Source organism: Gordionus sp. m RMFG-2023, chromosome 3, assembly GCF_954871325.1.
Source record: "Gordionus sp. m RMFG-2023 chromosome 3, tfGorSpeb1-WG-v2, whole genome shotgun sequence".
Classification (NCBI taxonomy): Eukaryota; Metazoa; Nematomorpha; class Gordioida; order Chordodea; family Parachordodidae; genus Gordionus; species Gordionus sp. m RMFG-2023.
In genome coordinates, this window is record NC_088777.1 from 26,689,387 (window position 1) to 26,705,177 (window position 15,791).

Below are 15,791 nucleotides of genomic sequence, written 5' to 3' on the forward strand. Positions count from 1 at the left end.
ATCTACATAAATTTTCGGTTTTACATATCCGGTTTTCGATATTAATATAATGTTCATCATATTTATTTTTATGTCATTTTAAAGAACTTTTATTAAGCTACAAAATAAAATTTAAATTATTTTTCTAACTTAATTATTACTCGAGATATTTGGAAATAAATGAGGTGCATTTTGTCAAAAATGTACCATTTTTCCGCGCTTTAAACGGCCATATCTTAGCGGGTAAACAGTGTTGGAAGGTAAAATTTCATTTTTTTCTTAGTTATAGTATATAATACCAGTATACAAAATTTAAGAAATATTGAAGGGGGTCGGGTTGAAACCTTGGTTGATTTGATATGGAATTCATCATATTTTTATTAAAATAAATATAAACCGTATATTTAACATCCGTTTTAAAAAGGTTTAAAATAGTTCAGAAAATTTTAACGGTTCATTTCGGTATTGCGGTTCGATTTGAATCCCTGGTTCAGTATAAAATATTTAAATCAAAATAATCTATTTGTCATTTATTATAGTAATTAAAAATTATACCCTTTATTACCTTCTTTTTCCAATACAGTGTTTTTTTCCAATCTAGTTAGATTGGTATTCGTACGCTTGAAAAACCTTCAAAAGTGTTTTAACTATATGATAAACCACATAAAGGATATAGAATCATTTTAATTTTTTAGATATTTCACCTTATAACGAGGATAAAAACATTTCGCAATCAGTTAATTAGCTAAATCCCTATTGTCTGTTATTTTTAGATATAAAATTTTAAATATCTCGTCCAATAACAATTTTTTATTGATATTGAACTTGTATGCTAGATTTGCTTCGTTACAATTTTCTGCTGTAATTTTATTGGAAAATCATTAATAAATTGCAGATATCTAGATGATTGATGCTTTTCTATTGTGTTTGTAAAGTTTATTAATTATATTTTACACTAGTCATCTCAAAAAATTATTCTTTAAATCTTTTCTTCTTTTTCTTCTCGTTCTCTTTCTTTCTCTCCCTTCCTTCTATCCCTTCCTTCTCTCCCTATCTTCCTTCTTTCAAAAAATGTAACCATTTTACTTTGCTGCATAACCCCTCATTCATAGTTACCGATTCACGGTTAAGTATACAAAAGAGGCTATAGTTTGTATTCTTCACTGCTAATTTTTTATACTTCGCCGATAATTTGCTATTTGTAAATGTAGGGTAATATATTATTTTGAAATATATGAATGATACAGGTCATAAGTATAACGAATTTCTTGGACGGAGAAAGGATCCAGGTTAAACATATGATATGGAGAGCCGGAGCTAAGTACACTGGCGGTTTAAACCAATCTAATACCCTTCTCATATGCAAAAGGTTTTATGGAATATAAATTAACTAGCCAATAAGTCAAGAATGACGTGGTTGAGGGGTAATTAGTTAGTTTGTGTGTATGGTACTAAATATGTTTTATATTAAAATTTAGGAGAAAAAGAGGTAAAATTGTTGCAATGTAACCCGTGAGCATTAAGGGTATTAGAAATATCAAAATATAAATTTGTGATAGGAATCATATTGGGTAAAATTAAAAATAGAGATACTTCAAAATTTTTGAATTTTAAATATGTGCTAGACATTGGTCTCAAAATTTTGCTTTGCAGACATAGCCAGGCCTGATCAAAAAACCATGTCCCATGCAACTTTCATAAAATTTTGCCATTTATTTCTATTGTAATTTAATAACAAAATCTTAAATTCAATTTTATATTTAGAATAAAATTTAAATTTGTGATAAAAATCATGTTGGGTAAAATTTAAAATAGATATGCTTGAAAATTTTATAATTTTAAATATGGACCAGACATTGGTTTAAAATTTTTTTTCTCAAACTTGGCTAACCCATGATAATTTTGTAATTTTTTCCCAAGCCTGGAGATAGGTAAATCTCTGAAAACCATATTGTTGAGAAAATTTTCTCAAGCCCACCAAAGACTATAATAATTTTGTTAGTTGAGAACTGAAATAAAATATATAAAAATCATAATTCATTTAAAAATAAAATCAGAATATGAAAGTTGCATGGGCTTGGTTTTTTAATCAGGCCTGGCCATTTCTGCAAAAAATAATTTTCAGGCCAATGTCTAGCCCATATTTAAAATTAAAAAATTTTCAAGCATTTCTATTTTATATTTTACTCAATATGATTTCTATCACAAATCTAAATTTTATTCTAAATATAAAATTAAATTTAAGACATTTTTATTAAATTACAATAAAAATAAATGGCAAAATTTTATGAAAGTTGTGCATGGGACTTAGTTGTTTGATCAGGCCTGGCTATGTCTGCAAAAACAAATTTTCAGGCCAATATATAACCCATATTTAAAATTCAAAATCTTAAGCATTTCTATTTTAAATTTTATCCAATATGATTTCCATCACAAATTTAAATTTTGTATTTCTAATACATGCTCACAATATACATTGTAACAATTTAACCTCTTTTTCTCTTAAATTTTAATATTTATATAAAATTTATTAATAAAGTATATTTTGTACCATACACACAAACTAAATAATTACTCTTCAAGCCTGTCAGCTAGTAAGATAATAAACGGCAAAATTTTAAAAATATCAGCTATTAATTAATATATATAATTAATATTTTAAATTTAATTCAAGTTGGTGTATGCTTAAAACATACACCTTTGAAACGGAGGTTGTGGTTCGACTCTCGTAGAGAGAGCAAAAAAATAACATTACCCGATATAGTCTCCTTAAATTTTAAATACATTAGGAAGATACGAAAACGATCATGTTTTGATTATGGAGATTATACATATTAGATTACTATAAAGAAAACTGGCTTATTTACCAAACGCTCTTATAAATATTTTTTTAATTTATCAGCAAAACTGGTTCGAAAGTAGAGAAAGCCTTACAATGGAAGATTCCTATAGTTAATATAGAGTGGCTCATCGACTTTTTGTTAACGCAAGAAGAACAACACCCACAAGATTTTCCTGATATAAATGATACCAAATATCAAAACTATCCAGATAAATTTCTCGATGATGATATAGCTGCTAAGAAAGATGAATGCCACAATTACATATTTTTCGATTATTCCCGATTTTTGGATCTCATGGGTAAATGAAAACAGAAATTCATAAATTAATTTATAATCTCGAAAGGTTAATATTTTCCTTGTTACCAACCCAAATCCTATTTCAAAAACCATTCAAATTGGTTTACAAATAATATATAAAAATTGAAATATTTGATATTTATTGACTAACTCTCTTGTAATAAATTCATCAGATAAATGAAAACATAAATTTTAAAAGAAAATATCCAAAAAAATGGAACATATGTGCTTATAATAATTTGTTTTAAATAATAAATAATCAAATTTTTATTCAAGCCTCACTTGCATTTATAGATTTTGAGTTTTGTGCCAAATGTAACTATAAGATAATGACACATGATGAACAGAAAACAAATAGTTTATTATACGTCAGATTTTAACGAGAAATTTTATTTTAGCCTATATTCCATCCAAATAAAAAGCACCCTGGGAGCAACCTATATTCGTTGATCAAGAGATTGTCAAAGACAAATGCATACAAAGAATATCGAAATCTCATATTAACCCCCTAACCCCTTCTGATATCCACGCAACTATTAAACAAAAAGTAGCCAAAAATGATTTTATTTCTAAGCCTACCTTATCAGATATTGACCTTAATATAGATGCAAAAAGTCGAAATTATCCTGAATATACCCCAAAATTTTCTAACAGCTTTGAGAACGAAAGTGACAGGCATAAAAAAAGGAACATTTTAGGACCACTGAAACAGAAGAGGCTTTTGGAAAGCGCGATCATCATAACTAAAAAAATGGCCATATCTAATAATGCCGAATCCTTGTTTGCCTCATTTGTACCAAAAAAGGAAAAAATCATGTCTCCTAATAAGAACAATAATTCGAATCACAGCATAATTCTGAATGGTTCCAACTGTTTAACCGAACTCAACAGTTCCAATAAGTACCTGGTTATGGTAACTGGCCATCTCAAAGTTAAGACCGAATTACTAAATAAAGTATCCACATTTATATAATGGCATTCATGTATAAAAAATTTATAAAAATAATGAGTATTTAAATTGATTTTCTAAAAAAAACCTTTGAGAAAATATCCGAATTTAAATATAACATTAATTTATATCAAATGAGTGAAAGATTTATTTAGTATATTATAGAGAATAAATGTAAAAATATTAGCTAAGACTAAAATATAGTTAATTTACTTTTGATAAATATCTAATTAGTTATCGTTATATACTTTTCTCACAAGTAAATAGTTCCAGTTACTATTTATATTTTCAAAAATAACTAGAGATGCACCAAGTGTCGGTATCGGTGTATATTTTAAATTTTTACCTATACCATTGGCTTATACTCAAAAATCGTGATTAACCTTCATAAATTAAAAAAAATGTTAGTTAACATTATCCTATGAATTAAAAGTATCAGTGCGTCTCTGAAAATAACTAGTAACATTGACAGATATTTAAAAAAATATATAACTCATCATATTTAATATAATTTTTTATTAATATACAAAGTAAAATGCCATTTAATAATGTGTAGTGATTTACAGATATTAATCTAATGAATAATATAAATATCCCAATAGTTATTTTTTAAAAAAATTTTTATTTAAAAATATCAGATATGCTGATAGGACCTTTTTAGCCTATACCCTGTTCGATATCCAAAACCGATACCAAAAAATAATAATGCAGTAGTAGTGCCTATTAAGACTAAGATAATGGTGAACAGACTTAGGTGGTATGGGCACACAATGAGAAGGCCTATGAACTATATAGGAAATACGGCTGAGAGTTTGGAAGTGATGGGCAAACGTAAAAGAGGAAGGCCAAAACTACAGTGGGGTCACAAAGTTAGAGCCAATATGAAGAAGTATAAATTAGATAAAAGAGATAGCATGAATAACAAAAAGTGGAGAGAGATATTGAAGGATACCACCAGAAAAGGTGAAAGCTAAAAAGAAAAAGAAAATTTTTTTGAAAAGGAACTAAGATATAATTAATCAATATTTTTTATTTAATTTTAAAATTAAAAGAATAAAAATAAAGATTAATAGCACAAAATTTTTTAAAATTTATGAAGGTTAATTATCGTTGTTGGGTATAGACCAGTGATATCGGGACAATTGAAAATATCAACACTAGGGCTGTGCCGATCCATATATTTTTACCGATCCGATACGATATTTTCCGATATTGGTTCAAAACCGATCCGATACCGATCCGATATTTATATTAATTTTTTACCACCCCTCTTTGAACCAAATGTAATTAATAAATCAATATTTTTTATGCATAAAAGAATTATGCATAATTTAATTTTTTTATTTCAACAATAATTTTAAAAAAATATATATAATATATCCATTTTATGTTGGTTTATAAAATTGTAATATTTAATATATAAAATTATAATATATTAGATTTTTTTTAATAAATATAAGAGCCTCTAGATTTTCAGGCAATAGGCTTCTACGATGAGGACTCAATATCCCCTGCCGTACTGAAGGCAGACTCAGATGGGACACTTGTTGCTGGAGGAGCCAAAAATTTACGTGCAAGTGTTGATAAAGTTGGAAATTTTACAGCTTTAACTCTCCAATATTCAAGTGGATTCACTGGGGATATAATATTAATATCATCAATGTTATTCGAGTTTTCTAAATAAATAACACAAATATAAAATTAGCATTTATAAAATAGTGGGTTTCATACAAACCCAATCTTTTGTTGATTTTGAAAAATCACCCAAACAAATGGGTCAATCATAGCCCAACCAAGCAATATTTAAATTAATATGAAAAATATATTGTCATACTTTCTATATATGGTGTTATTTTTTTAAAAAATTAAAAATAAATAAAACTTTGGGTGTTCCTTTCTATTTTTATAAAAAAATTTGTAAAATCTATTTAAAAAAATAAATAACATTTGCATTGTTTAAAAAAAAATTATTTATAAAATATTATTAATGTAAAATAGAAACTCGAAAAAATTTATTTTTTTTTTAAATATTTAAAAAAAAATTTTTTTATTAAAAAATAATAATTCAAAGTTTCATTACTCAAAAGTTTTATAAGAATTGCATTTTTAGTAAAAGGATCGGATCGGATCGGGTTTTTTACAGGTATCGGGCCGATCCGATATTTAATATCGGCACAGCCCTAATCAACACATACCAACTCAGTTATTACATTATATGATGTGTTTGCATAAAAATACAAATTTGTTTCACTATTATATTTTTCAAGACAAAATTTTAATATATTTCTCCAATATGTCTAGTTTATTTTAAAAAATTTTCTTTAGAAAATATATCATAAACTAGGCAATTCATAATCAAATTTTATTCTACTATTAATTAGGGCGTGGCCGATATTTATTATCGGATGGACTGACATTAAGCGTTTTCAGAAAATATTGGATCAGGCCGATCTTTTTTAAAAAACCGATCCGATCCGATATTTGGTTATTTTATGATTGTATATATAATTATATTTTTTTTTAATTTTAAATAATTTCATAATAATAAATTAATGAAAGGAACTATTATACAATTTATTTTTTGTGATATTTAAAAAAATTTGTTTTACACTATTTTTATTATTATATTATCTGCAATAAGAAAAGGATTTTAAACATCTAACGAGTCACATTCAGTTAGTGTTGTTAAACGGCTCGATTTAGCCAATTTTAAAAACGATTAACTCAAAATTTTGACTAAGATTAAATTACCCATGCTTATTGATTTTTCAAACAGACATCAGAAAAGTTTGGACTTCTATTTGCGAAATTTCTAGGCATAGGCAATAAATGGTTATTTGATGACCCTTTTTAAAAATTGTCTAAATAGAGCTGTTTAACAACACTACATTAACACATAAACATTGCATATATTTTAAATGAGAATATTAACTTATGAAAATTATAAAAATAAAATACACTTAATCATTCATGAAAGTTAGTTGGTTTTTTAAAGTAGAAAATATCAAGGATGTGAACCCTTCGACAAAATAAAAGATTCCGGGTTCTGGTACAGGAATAAAATTTAAAAAGGACCCTGGTCCGGGTTCAGGGAACATAAAAATAATGACTCAAAATAAGATTTTTTTTCATTCATTTAATATTATACTTCTATATAATATTCATAATTCACAAATGTAATTTATATTTTTAATTCAATCGCACAATCATAATATCAGAGTTGTTAAACGCTATTTTTAAAAGTAGCGCGCTACCGCTATAGCTATTTGTCAAAAAAAGTAGCGCGCTACCGCTTTCGCTATTTGTCAAAAAAAGTAGCGCGTACTTTTAAGCTACTTTTTATAAAAAAAAATTTAGGAACAAATGAAACAAATTTTTTTTATTTTTTTTTTGCTTATAATGTAAATGTATAATAAATAATATATAAAAATCAACATTTATAAATATAAAAATATAGTTAGTTTAGATTATAAAAAAATAAGCAATATAAATAAATATTTATTTTAATTTTTTTGCATTTTAATAATAATATCATTTCAATATTATCATCCCCAAGTCTAGAGCGACGATCAGAAAGTATAAGCTTTGTTTTACTAAATAATCTCTCGACACTAGCACTTGAGGGCAAGGGGGTATTTAATTTTATATATAAATTTTTAATATATGAAAAATTATCAAAAATATTCATTTCAATATTTTTTGATTGAAAAAAAAGATCAATTGGATTTTCTATTAAATCATCTTTAATTTCAAAAAAATTATTTGAGGATGTCTTCGTGGTAGATACTCGGCAATCTATGTTTGTTGGAGTAAGATTATTCAGCTTCGCCATTAGCCTATCGCGTTGATGTTTGGCATCATCGGAATTTATATATGGCCAGTTTAGTTTAAACTTTGGATGAACCATTGCCGCTAAGACATTGTCATCATTGTATAAGTTTGGAAATCTAAAAGTTACAAAAATAGAGTATTTTAAATATATCTTAATCATAAAATTTTATAAATTTTTTAGCTTTAAACATTAAGTTAGAATAAATCTTTAGTCAAAACAAAACAATATAAATTTTATTTACCTTCTCTCAATGCCTTTTAACAGAGAGTCTACTAGGGGCTGGCATAAGATTAGATTATTCAATCTCTTTAATTTGGTATTTAGGATACTTAAAGTGGGAACATAATACCCCATCTCCATATTATCCTCACCTTCCAAAATTTCAAGGGAAACAGCAACATATTGCATAACCTAAAAAATTAAAATGATATGGAAATGAATCATTATTAATTAGAATTACTTCTGTATACTCTTTTATAAAAGTGTGCTCTTCATCGTTAATATATTCAATTTCAACAAGATCACAGAGATAATTAATCTCTAATCTTCTTTCCTCCAGAAAAAAAGCCATTAGTTTTATTGCTTGGTATACAGAATTCCATCTTGTACGATTAGGGGTTAATAAATACCTCCCTAATTTTTTTTTAAACATGTCAGAACTTTTAGGAGATTTGTTCTGCTTATTCCATAAAGTTTGACATTTATAAAATGTCGATCTTGACACCCTTTTAAAATCTTCATCATTTAAAGCTCCTTCAGCATCTACTGTTGCTATCAAATTTAAATTATGACAGGAGCATCTATGATGGCTGTGTAACATTGTGGAGTTAGTTGAAGATCCTATAGAATATTGATTAGATTAACATGTATTATAAAATAATTTAAACCTTCTTCTAAGATCTCATTAATATCATTGGCATCAACACCTATTTCCTCCTCTTCCAATACATGTTGACTATCATTCTGTATCTCATCTTCAGCATTATCCTCACCAAATATTCTATATTCATATTAAATAGGACAAATTAAATTATTCATCCAATTTTAATAGATATTAATGTCTAGTAATATTTATCAAAAATGGAGTGGAAAAATCATTTCTTAGTATTCTAAATTTTGAACCTCAGGAATTATAATGTAACTAAGCAAAAATATTTTATCAAATGAATATATTGAATGAATTCCCTGTACTGTGTAATATATTTTATATTTAATTATTTTAGCAAGTTGTTATTAAAGGAAATATTTAAGCTACAATTGATATATAATATTAGATAATTTTAAAAAATTATAATAAGGTAGAATTTAACTTTATTAGTTACTTTTATTTATTTATGATATAAATAAAATTACAGTATTTATTTACGGAATTTAATTAAAAATGCATTAAAGAAAATTGCTATGTAATTAACAATTAAATATAATGTTGTACATTATTTTCATATTTTTTATATATAATTAATAATTTTGCAAGAAATATATAAAAAAAATATGAAAAAAGATTTAAATGATATTTATATTTATATACTATATATGATATTACAAATGCAAGAATTAATAAGTCATATTAGAAAATAAAACTAATTAAAAAATACATAAATATCACAAACAAGTAATGATAAATACTTATTAAAGATAATGAATAAAATAAAATTAGTATATTTTTTTAGAGATGCCATTTATCCATATACTCCTAATATAAGCTATATTTAAAACAACACAGAAAATAACCTGCAAATTCTAATAAATCATTTGATTTAATTTTTTTTCTTATTTGCACATTTTTAACTCCCATTAAATATACTACTCTCCCTTCCCTGTTTAAGCTATTAATGGGCAAAAATTAATATTATTAATCCCTGGTTATTATGATTAATTCATCAATAAATAATTTATTAATTATTGCAAATATTCATTCTTATATGTGTATGCTATGTTCTTCACAAATAAATAATAAACTTTGTATTTTATAAACTATTCTAATTTAATTGGTAATGATAATTTAAAAGTATCTTGTATTTAAGTTACTCTAATTTAGTAAAAGATACAATAATCTTTTATCTTGTATCTTTTTGATTATTTGAAAAAGATACTATCTGTATCTAAGATTCATTTCTTTAAAAAGAATCTGTATCTGTATCTAGATTCTTTTTCTGGAGGACCTGCCCAACTCTGTCAATAACCATATCTTATTAAATGTTAGATTAGCTCAATGACACTGTACAATAAAAATTAATGAAATAATCCACCTCTCTTTTATATTTTATTAGTTAATTTCACTAATTTTATTTATAATTTGATATAAATTATGATAATCATAATATTACTAAAATATGTGTGTATTTAGTTAATAAAAATTCTATAAATAATGTGAAATATTAAAATACTAAATATTTTATAGATTAAATAATAACCCTTCCATTCTGATAAAAATCATAACTTAAAATAAATATTATAAATAAATTTGTGATATAACCTAAATGCCTTCAGGTAATTAGACCCATTATCAGTAACCATCTTGCAAACTTTATTATGAATTCTAAAAGACTTGTGGATGTTAATAATTTTATTTGCAAGAGTACATCATATGTCTGGCATCCTATAATCCTTTTAAGGGCTAAGGCTACAGATCTTCTTTTTAAAGTTATAGGATCTAACCAATGGCCTGTGATTCCCAAATAAGCTCTGAAAATATTTAATCAGATCAATTTATAAATATAAATAAGTTTTTACCTTCTGTTATGTGTCCAACTATCTGCCGTGGTACATACATAAGATATATCTGATAACTCTACTATTAGGGCATCTTTCATCACTTTGAAGTTGTCGGCTATTTTATTCATAAGTGTCTGGCGACATAAAACTGTTGTGCCAGGGGATAAAGTTTTAATCATTATAGTAAATGATGGATTATCAACCAAAGACACTGGCTGAACTGTGTCAATAATAAAATCAAAAATAACTTTATCAGCCAATTTTTGTGAAATATTGGCATGTTTATTATCAGTTAATTTGGTTTGGATAGTATTTGTCTTTTTTAATGAAGATTCTCCTATACCAAAATTTTTTATATGTTTCTCTATTTCCTTATAGCAATTGGCGTGAACAGTCTAATAAAATAAATAATATTATAATGTAAAAATAACAATTTACCTTTAGGTGTTTCTTCAGGTTATAGCTACTCGATTGATTTGATGATATATTTTTTTTACATTTTAAGCACAGGAATTTGAATCCAGATTTTGTTTTAATATTTATTTTAAAAAATTTTTCAAATTTAGGGAATGGAAAAACGTTATTAGAGCTATTAAGTACATTATCTTCCATGTCTGAATCACTTTCAAGGATTTGGATATCCATGGACGATGCCATTTTAGATTATTAACACAGATTGAAAATATAAATTAAAAATTGAAAATATATTTAAATTTCAAAATTAAATAATAAATTATAAAAATTATGATATTATATTTAAATTTTCATGTTTATACTTACATTCATTATATTTTTTAAAAGTAGCGCGCTAAAAAATTAAATAATTTTAAAAAAAGTAGCGGCTATTAGCTATAGCTACCAAAAAAGATAGCGCGCTACTTTAACAACTCTGCATAATATCTTCTAAAATATCATCCTTGAGATTTCCACGTAAATTAGACAATATATATCAAAGATGAAAATTCACGTTCTACCCTTACCTAAAATAGATAGTTATCTTTATAAAATTATTGTATTTGTGTCGCCGGTACAGCCATGAAGATTCTAGATAAGATATATAATTCTGGATATATTGAAGAATTTTCTTCCCAGAATTTTAAAATATTTGTATTTTTATTTATTCTCTTTAAATTCTGAGAACTTTTTTATTAAAGTTTCAATAGACATTTTTTAATCCTCCTGATGATAATTTGATTTTTTTCTCTATCTAAAAGTAAAATTTCAAGATCATCAATGTTGCTATCATTATTACTATTATCACTACAACCAGTAGGTATTGTCGTAGCCTTTAATATATTGTAAATAATGGAGTTTTGCATATGACATAAATCCTTAAGATGGTCTTTAGCCATTTGCTTTTGCTCAATACTCAATCTTGATATCGAGGGTCTAAATATATAGAAATATTGTTACTCTCGAATTTTCATGTTTTCTAATATTTCGTATAAAAAGGACTATATTTTTCTAAATCTAATCAGCATCTAATCCATATGCCATAAAAATCAAATAAACATAATTGTTCGTAATCTTAATGTTGTTATTTTTAAAGGATCTAATACACTAGTAAGGTCCTTTATTTGGCACCAATCATCTTCCGACAAAATGACTTCACATGCTCCTATAATAAAATCATTGCAGAAATCTTTCAAACTTAATTGTTCTAGCATAATACAAATTGAGGACCAACGTGTTGTGCATTATCATTTAAATTAAAATATTATTACTTGTACTACAAAATAATTCACTTTCAAAATATTAACGGATTTCTATAACATAGCATATTAATAAATTTACATAATTATTATTACACTGGAAAATAATTTATGATATCAATCTTTAAATAAAATGGAAGCTCAGGAAGAAAATTGAAAGAAAAACGCGAAGATAAAATAAATGACTCCACAAAAAAAGTTAATAAAATTTTAAAAAATTTATATTATTTTTAAAAAAATATTTTTATTTTAAAAAAAATTTTTGACACCTAGAACACCCTCCACTTTTAAAAAGGGTCCGGGTACGCCAAAATAGGAGGGTTCGGGTTCACATCCCTGGAAAATATTGATTTAGTTATGACATTGATATAAAGATAGATAGTAAATAAAAATCAATATAAATATCGTAATCTGATCGGTGAGGATCGGCACAACCCTACTATTAATTCGACTTCTAATAAATCGAATAACATTGAAAAACGATTCCTTCATGATGTATAAAATCATGAGGGGATAAATCATTATTTTCGATATATTGATTAAGGCATTTATATTTATTGAAATTAAAATTATGCCTTTTCTTTTCTTTTTACTTTTCTTTTTTTTTGTTATTTTATGTATATTTATTTTATATTAATATTTTCTAAATAATTTTTTTTAAACAATACAAATGCACAACACCCCTTAATTTTATTTATTTTTTAATATAGATTTATAGTATTTTTAAAGTTTTTTTTATAAAAATAGAAAGGAACACCCAAAGTTTTATTTATTTAAAATCTTTTTAAATAATAACGCCAATTTTAATATTTATACTTTAAATAAAAGAATTTTTTTAAATACGGTATCTGAATTATGGAAATATTTTACAAAAGACAAAGATAATTTACAAAATGCATTATCTGCGGAATTCTAATTTCACGAGGAATAATGAAAAATTTATTTAATACTACCAATATCCATAAACTTTTTTAAAATTATTGTAGAAATAAAAAAATTAAATTCATAATTCGATTTTTTGCATGAAAAATATTGATTTTCTAATTACATTTGGTTCAAAGGTGGGTGGTGAAAAATAAATATCTGTATCGGATCGGTTTTGAGCCAATATCGGAAAATATCTGATTCGGTAGAAAATATGTGAATCGGCACAGCCCTAATCAAATCAGTATAATTACTTAACGAAGATTTTACTATGGTATTTTTACTAATACTATGTTCTTATTAAGATCATCATACCATTACGGTAATAAGATTATCATTGCTTAATTTTTTATCGCTTTATTCAAATGGTCACTTATAGTTAAGATCAAGCCAAGATATGATTCTGCTAATTTATCCTTAAAAAGATTGGGGTATAATTTAATGAAAATAAATATTCAAGGGCAAAAAAAAATAAAAAAAAATATTCAACTCAGAAACACGAACAATGATAACCGTCCCGTAATTCGATATAATGTATTTTGCAATATTTTGGCAAATACTCATCTAAGAATTAATTTAATAATTATATTCATTTATATGCTTTTAGTCCAAAAAATAATGCCTAAGCATAAGATGTAGATTTTGGCAGTATAGAGTCAAACATTTCTGTCATCTTTTATTTAAATCTTGTCAAAAATCTTTATTTAGCCTTTACTAAATCGAGATTTTTAACAATACTAATGTTTCGCATAGTTTTTGGTAAAATAGGGTGAAACGAAATAGCATAAATTTACAATATATAATAAAATTTGCAGCTAATTTTTATAAAAATAAATTTAAAATTTCTGAATAATAAAGATTTTATAATTTTTGACAGTTTTGCAAGTTATTAAGTGGGATTTTAACTATTTCTCGAAACATTAGCTGGGTATTTAAGTTACTAACGGTGCAACCTAAATCGGGAAATTGGTAGGTATAATTATAGGCTAAAGGTTTGAGTAGTGATATCTTGTATAAAATTTACCATCGGACATTTTACCTGTCAACATTATGATTCTCTTTTTGTAAATACACCCTTATAAATTTACCATTTTACAAATTCGTATAATATATAAACGTTGGACCAATTTTTCTACATCTTGTATAATCGAAATTATTAAAATAGTTCATTTTTTACTCATTTTTAAATTTAAAATTCTTTTTTTTAAATATGACACGACTGAAATAAGTGATTTTCGAACGACCATTATTTAAAATGAATGAAATTTGGCATGATGTTTAAATAGATTATTGTATATTTTATACAAATCAAAATTTTGATGCTTTAGGTCAAATATATCCCGAGTTATGTCTTCAATAGAGCCTTTTCCTCTTTTAACGAATCTCAAATTACTCAAAAGATTTTTGGTCTGACTAACAAATTATATATTATTTTTAGCCTTCAAAGTTCTCCTTAAGAAAATGCACAAATTATTTTAAAAATATCTTCAGTGTCGTTGTATTCGGTACATAGAAAAACGATGAAACTCATCAGATATTCAATATATTTAAAATTTAAGTTAAAATTTTAAGGAGAAAATAAGAATTTTAATTTTATTTTTTATAATTTATAGATTCAAAAAATCAATTATAAAGGGCGTTTAAAACGACGAAGCCTGTCAAATATGTTTATTATCATATTTATAAATAAAAACATTATTGGAGAATATAAGAATTTATTGTTTTTATGATTATATAGGAATAAAAAAATTAATTATAAATGGCGCTATCATTTAATTATTTATAATATATTTTTTAATTGTGGTATAAGAAATGGTATCTTTTAAAAATTTCTGGTATATAAAATAATTTTATAGAATGAATGGTTATTTATAATATAAAATGCATATTTTTATATAAAAAATACAATCATTAAAGATAGCACCCTCTAGATTTATTTATTCCTAAAATAAAAAAAATCTAAATAAAATTTAAATTTTCATTTTTTTCCATTAATATTTTACTTAAATATTTTATATATTGATAATAAACACATTTCATGAGTTTCATTGTTTTAAATATGGCACTTTTCAAAATAATTTTTATGTCTAACCATAAATACAACGACACTGAAGATGCTTTTAAAATAATTTTTATATTTCCTTAGGGAGATTTTGAAGGGATATTTTGAGTAATTTGAGATTATTTAAAAGAGGAAAAGGCTTTCATCGAACTTTGAAGGTCGATAACTCGGGATATATTTAAGCTAGAGCATTAAAACTATGATTTATATAAAATATACAATTTATTTAACCTTCATACCAAGTTACATTCATTTTTAAAATTATATTCCGCATCACTGGATGCTTTGTCATAATATTCTGGGGCAATTTGTAAAACATAAGAATCAATACATTTATACACTGCATATGTTTTATTATAAGTTTCGGTATCCACTCTTCTCTTGATAATATAATAACATTTAAGCAGGGCTTAGAACCCGAACTTTCGATATTTTGCTGAACCCAAACCCGAACCTATTTCTTAAATTTAGAGTTCAG

The 15,791-nt window shown here is 25.1% G+C and overlaps 1 protein-coding gene across 3 annotated transcripts in view; it reads left to right on the plus strand.

Moving 5' to 3' along the window:
• LOC135927510 (PAX-interacting protein 1-like) overlaps positions 1-15,791 on the plus strand; it is a 90,576-nt gene that overhangs the window by 40,774 nt on the left and 34,011 nt on the right. For all 3 annotated transcript variants that reach the window (XR_010572105.1, XM_065463529.1, XM_065463530.1), the window contains 3 exons: positions 1,227-1,348; positions 2,882-3,120; positions 3,542-4,074. Coding sequence is in view for 2 of the 3 variants with exons in the window: in XM_065463529.1 (XP_065319601.1) it covers positions 1,227-1,348; positions 2,882-3,120; positions 3,542-4,074 (894 nt within the window). In the remaining variant the exon portion in view is untranslated. The remainder of the gene's footprint in view (positions 1-1,226; positions 1,349-2,881; positions 3,121-3,541; positions 4,075-15,791) is intronic.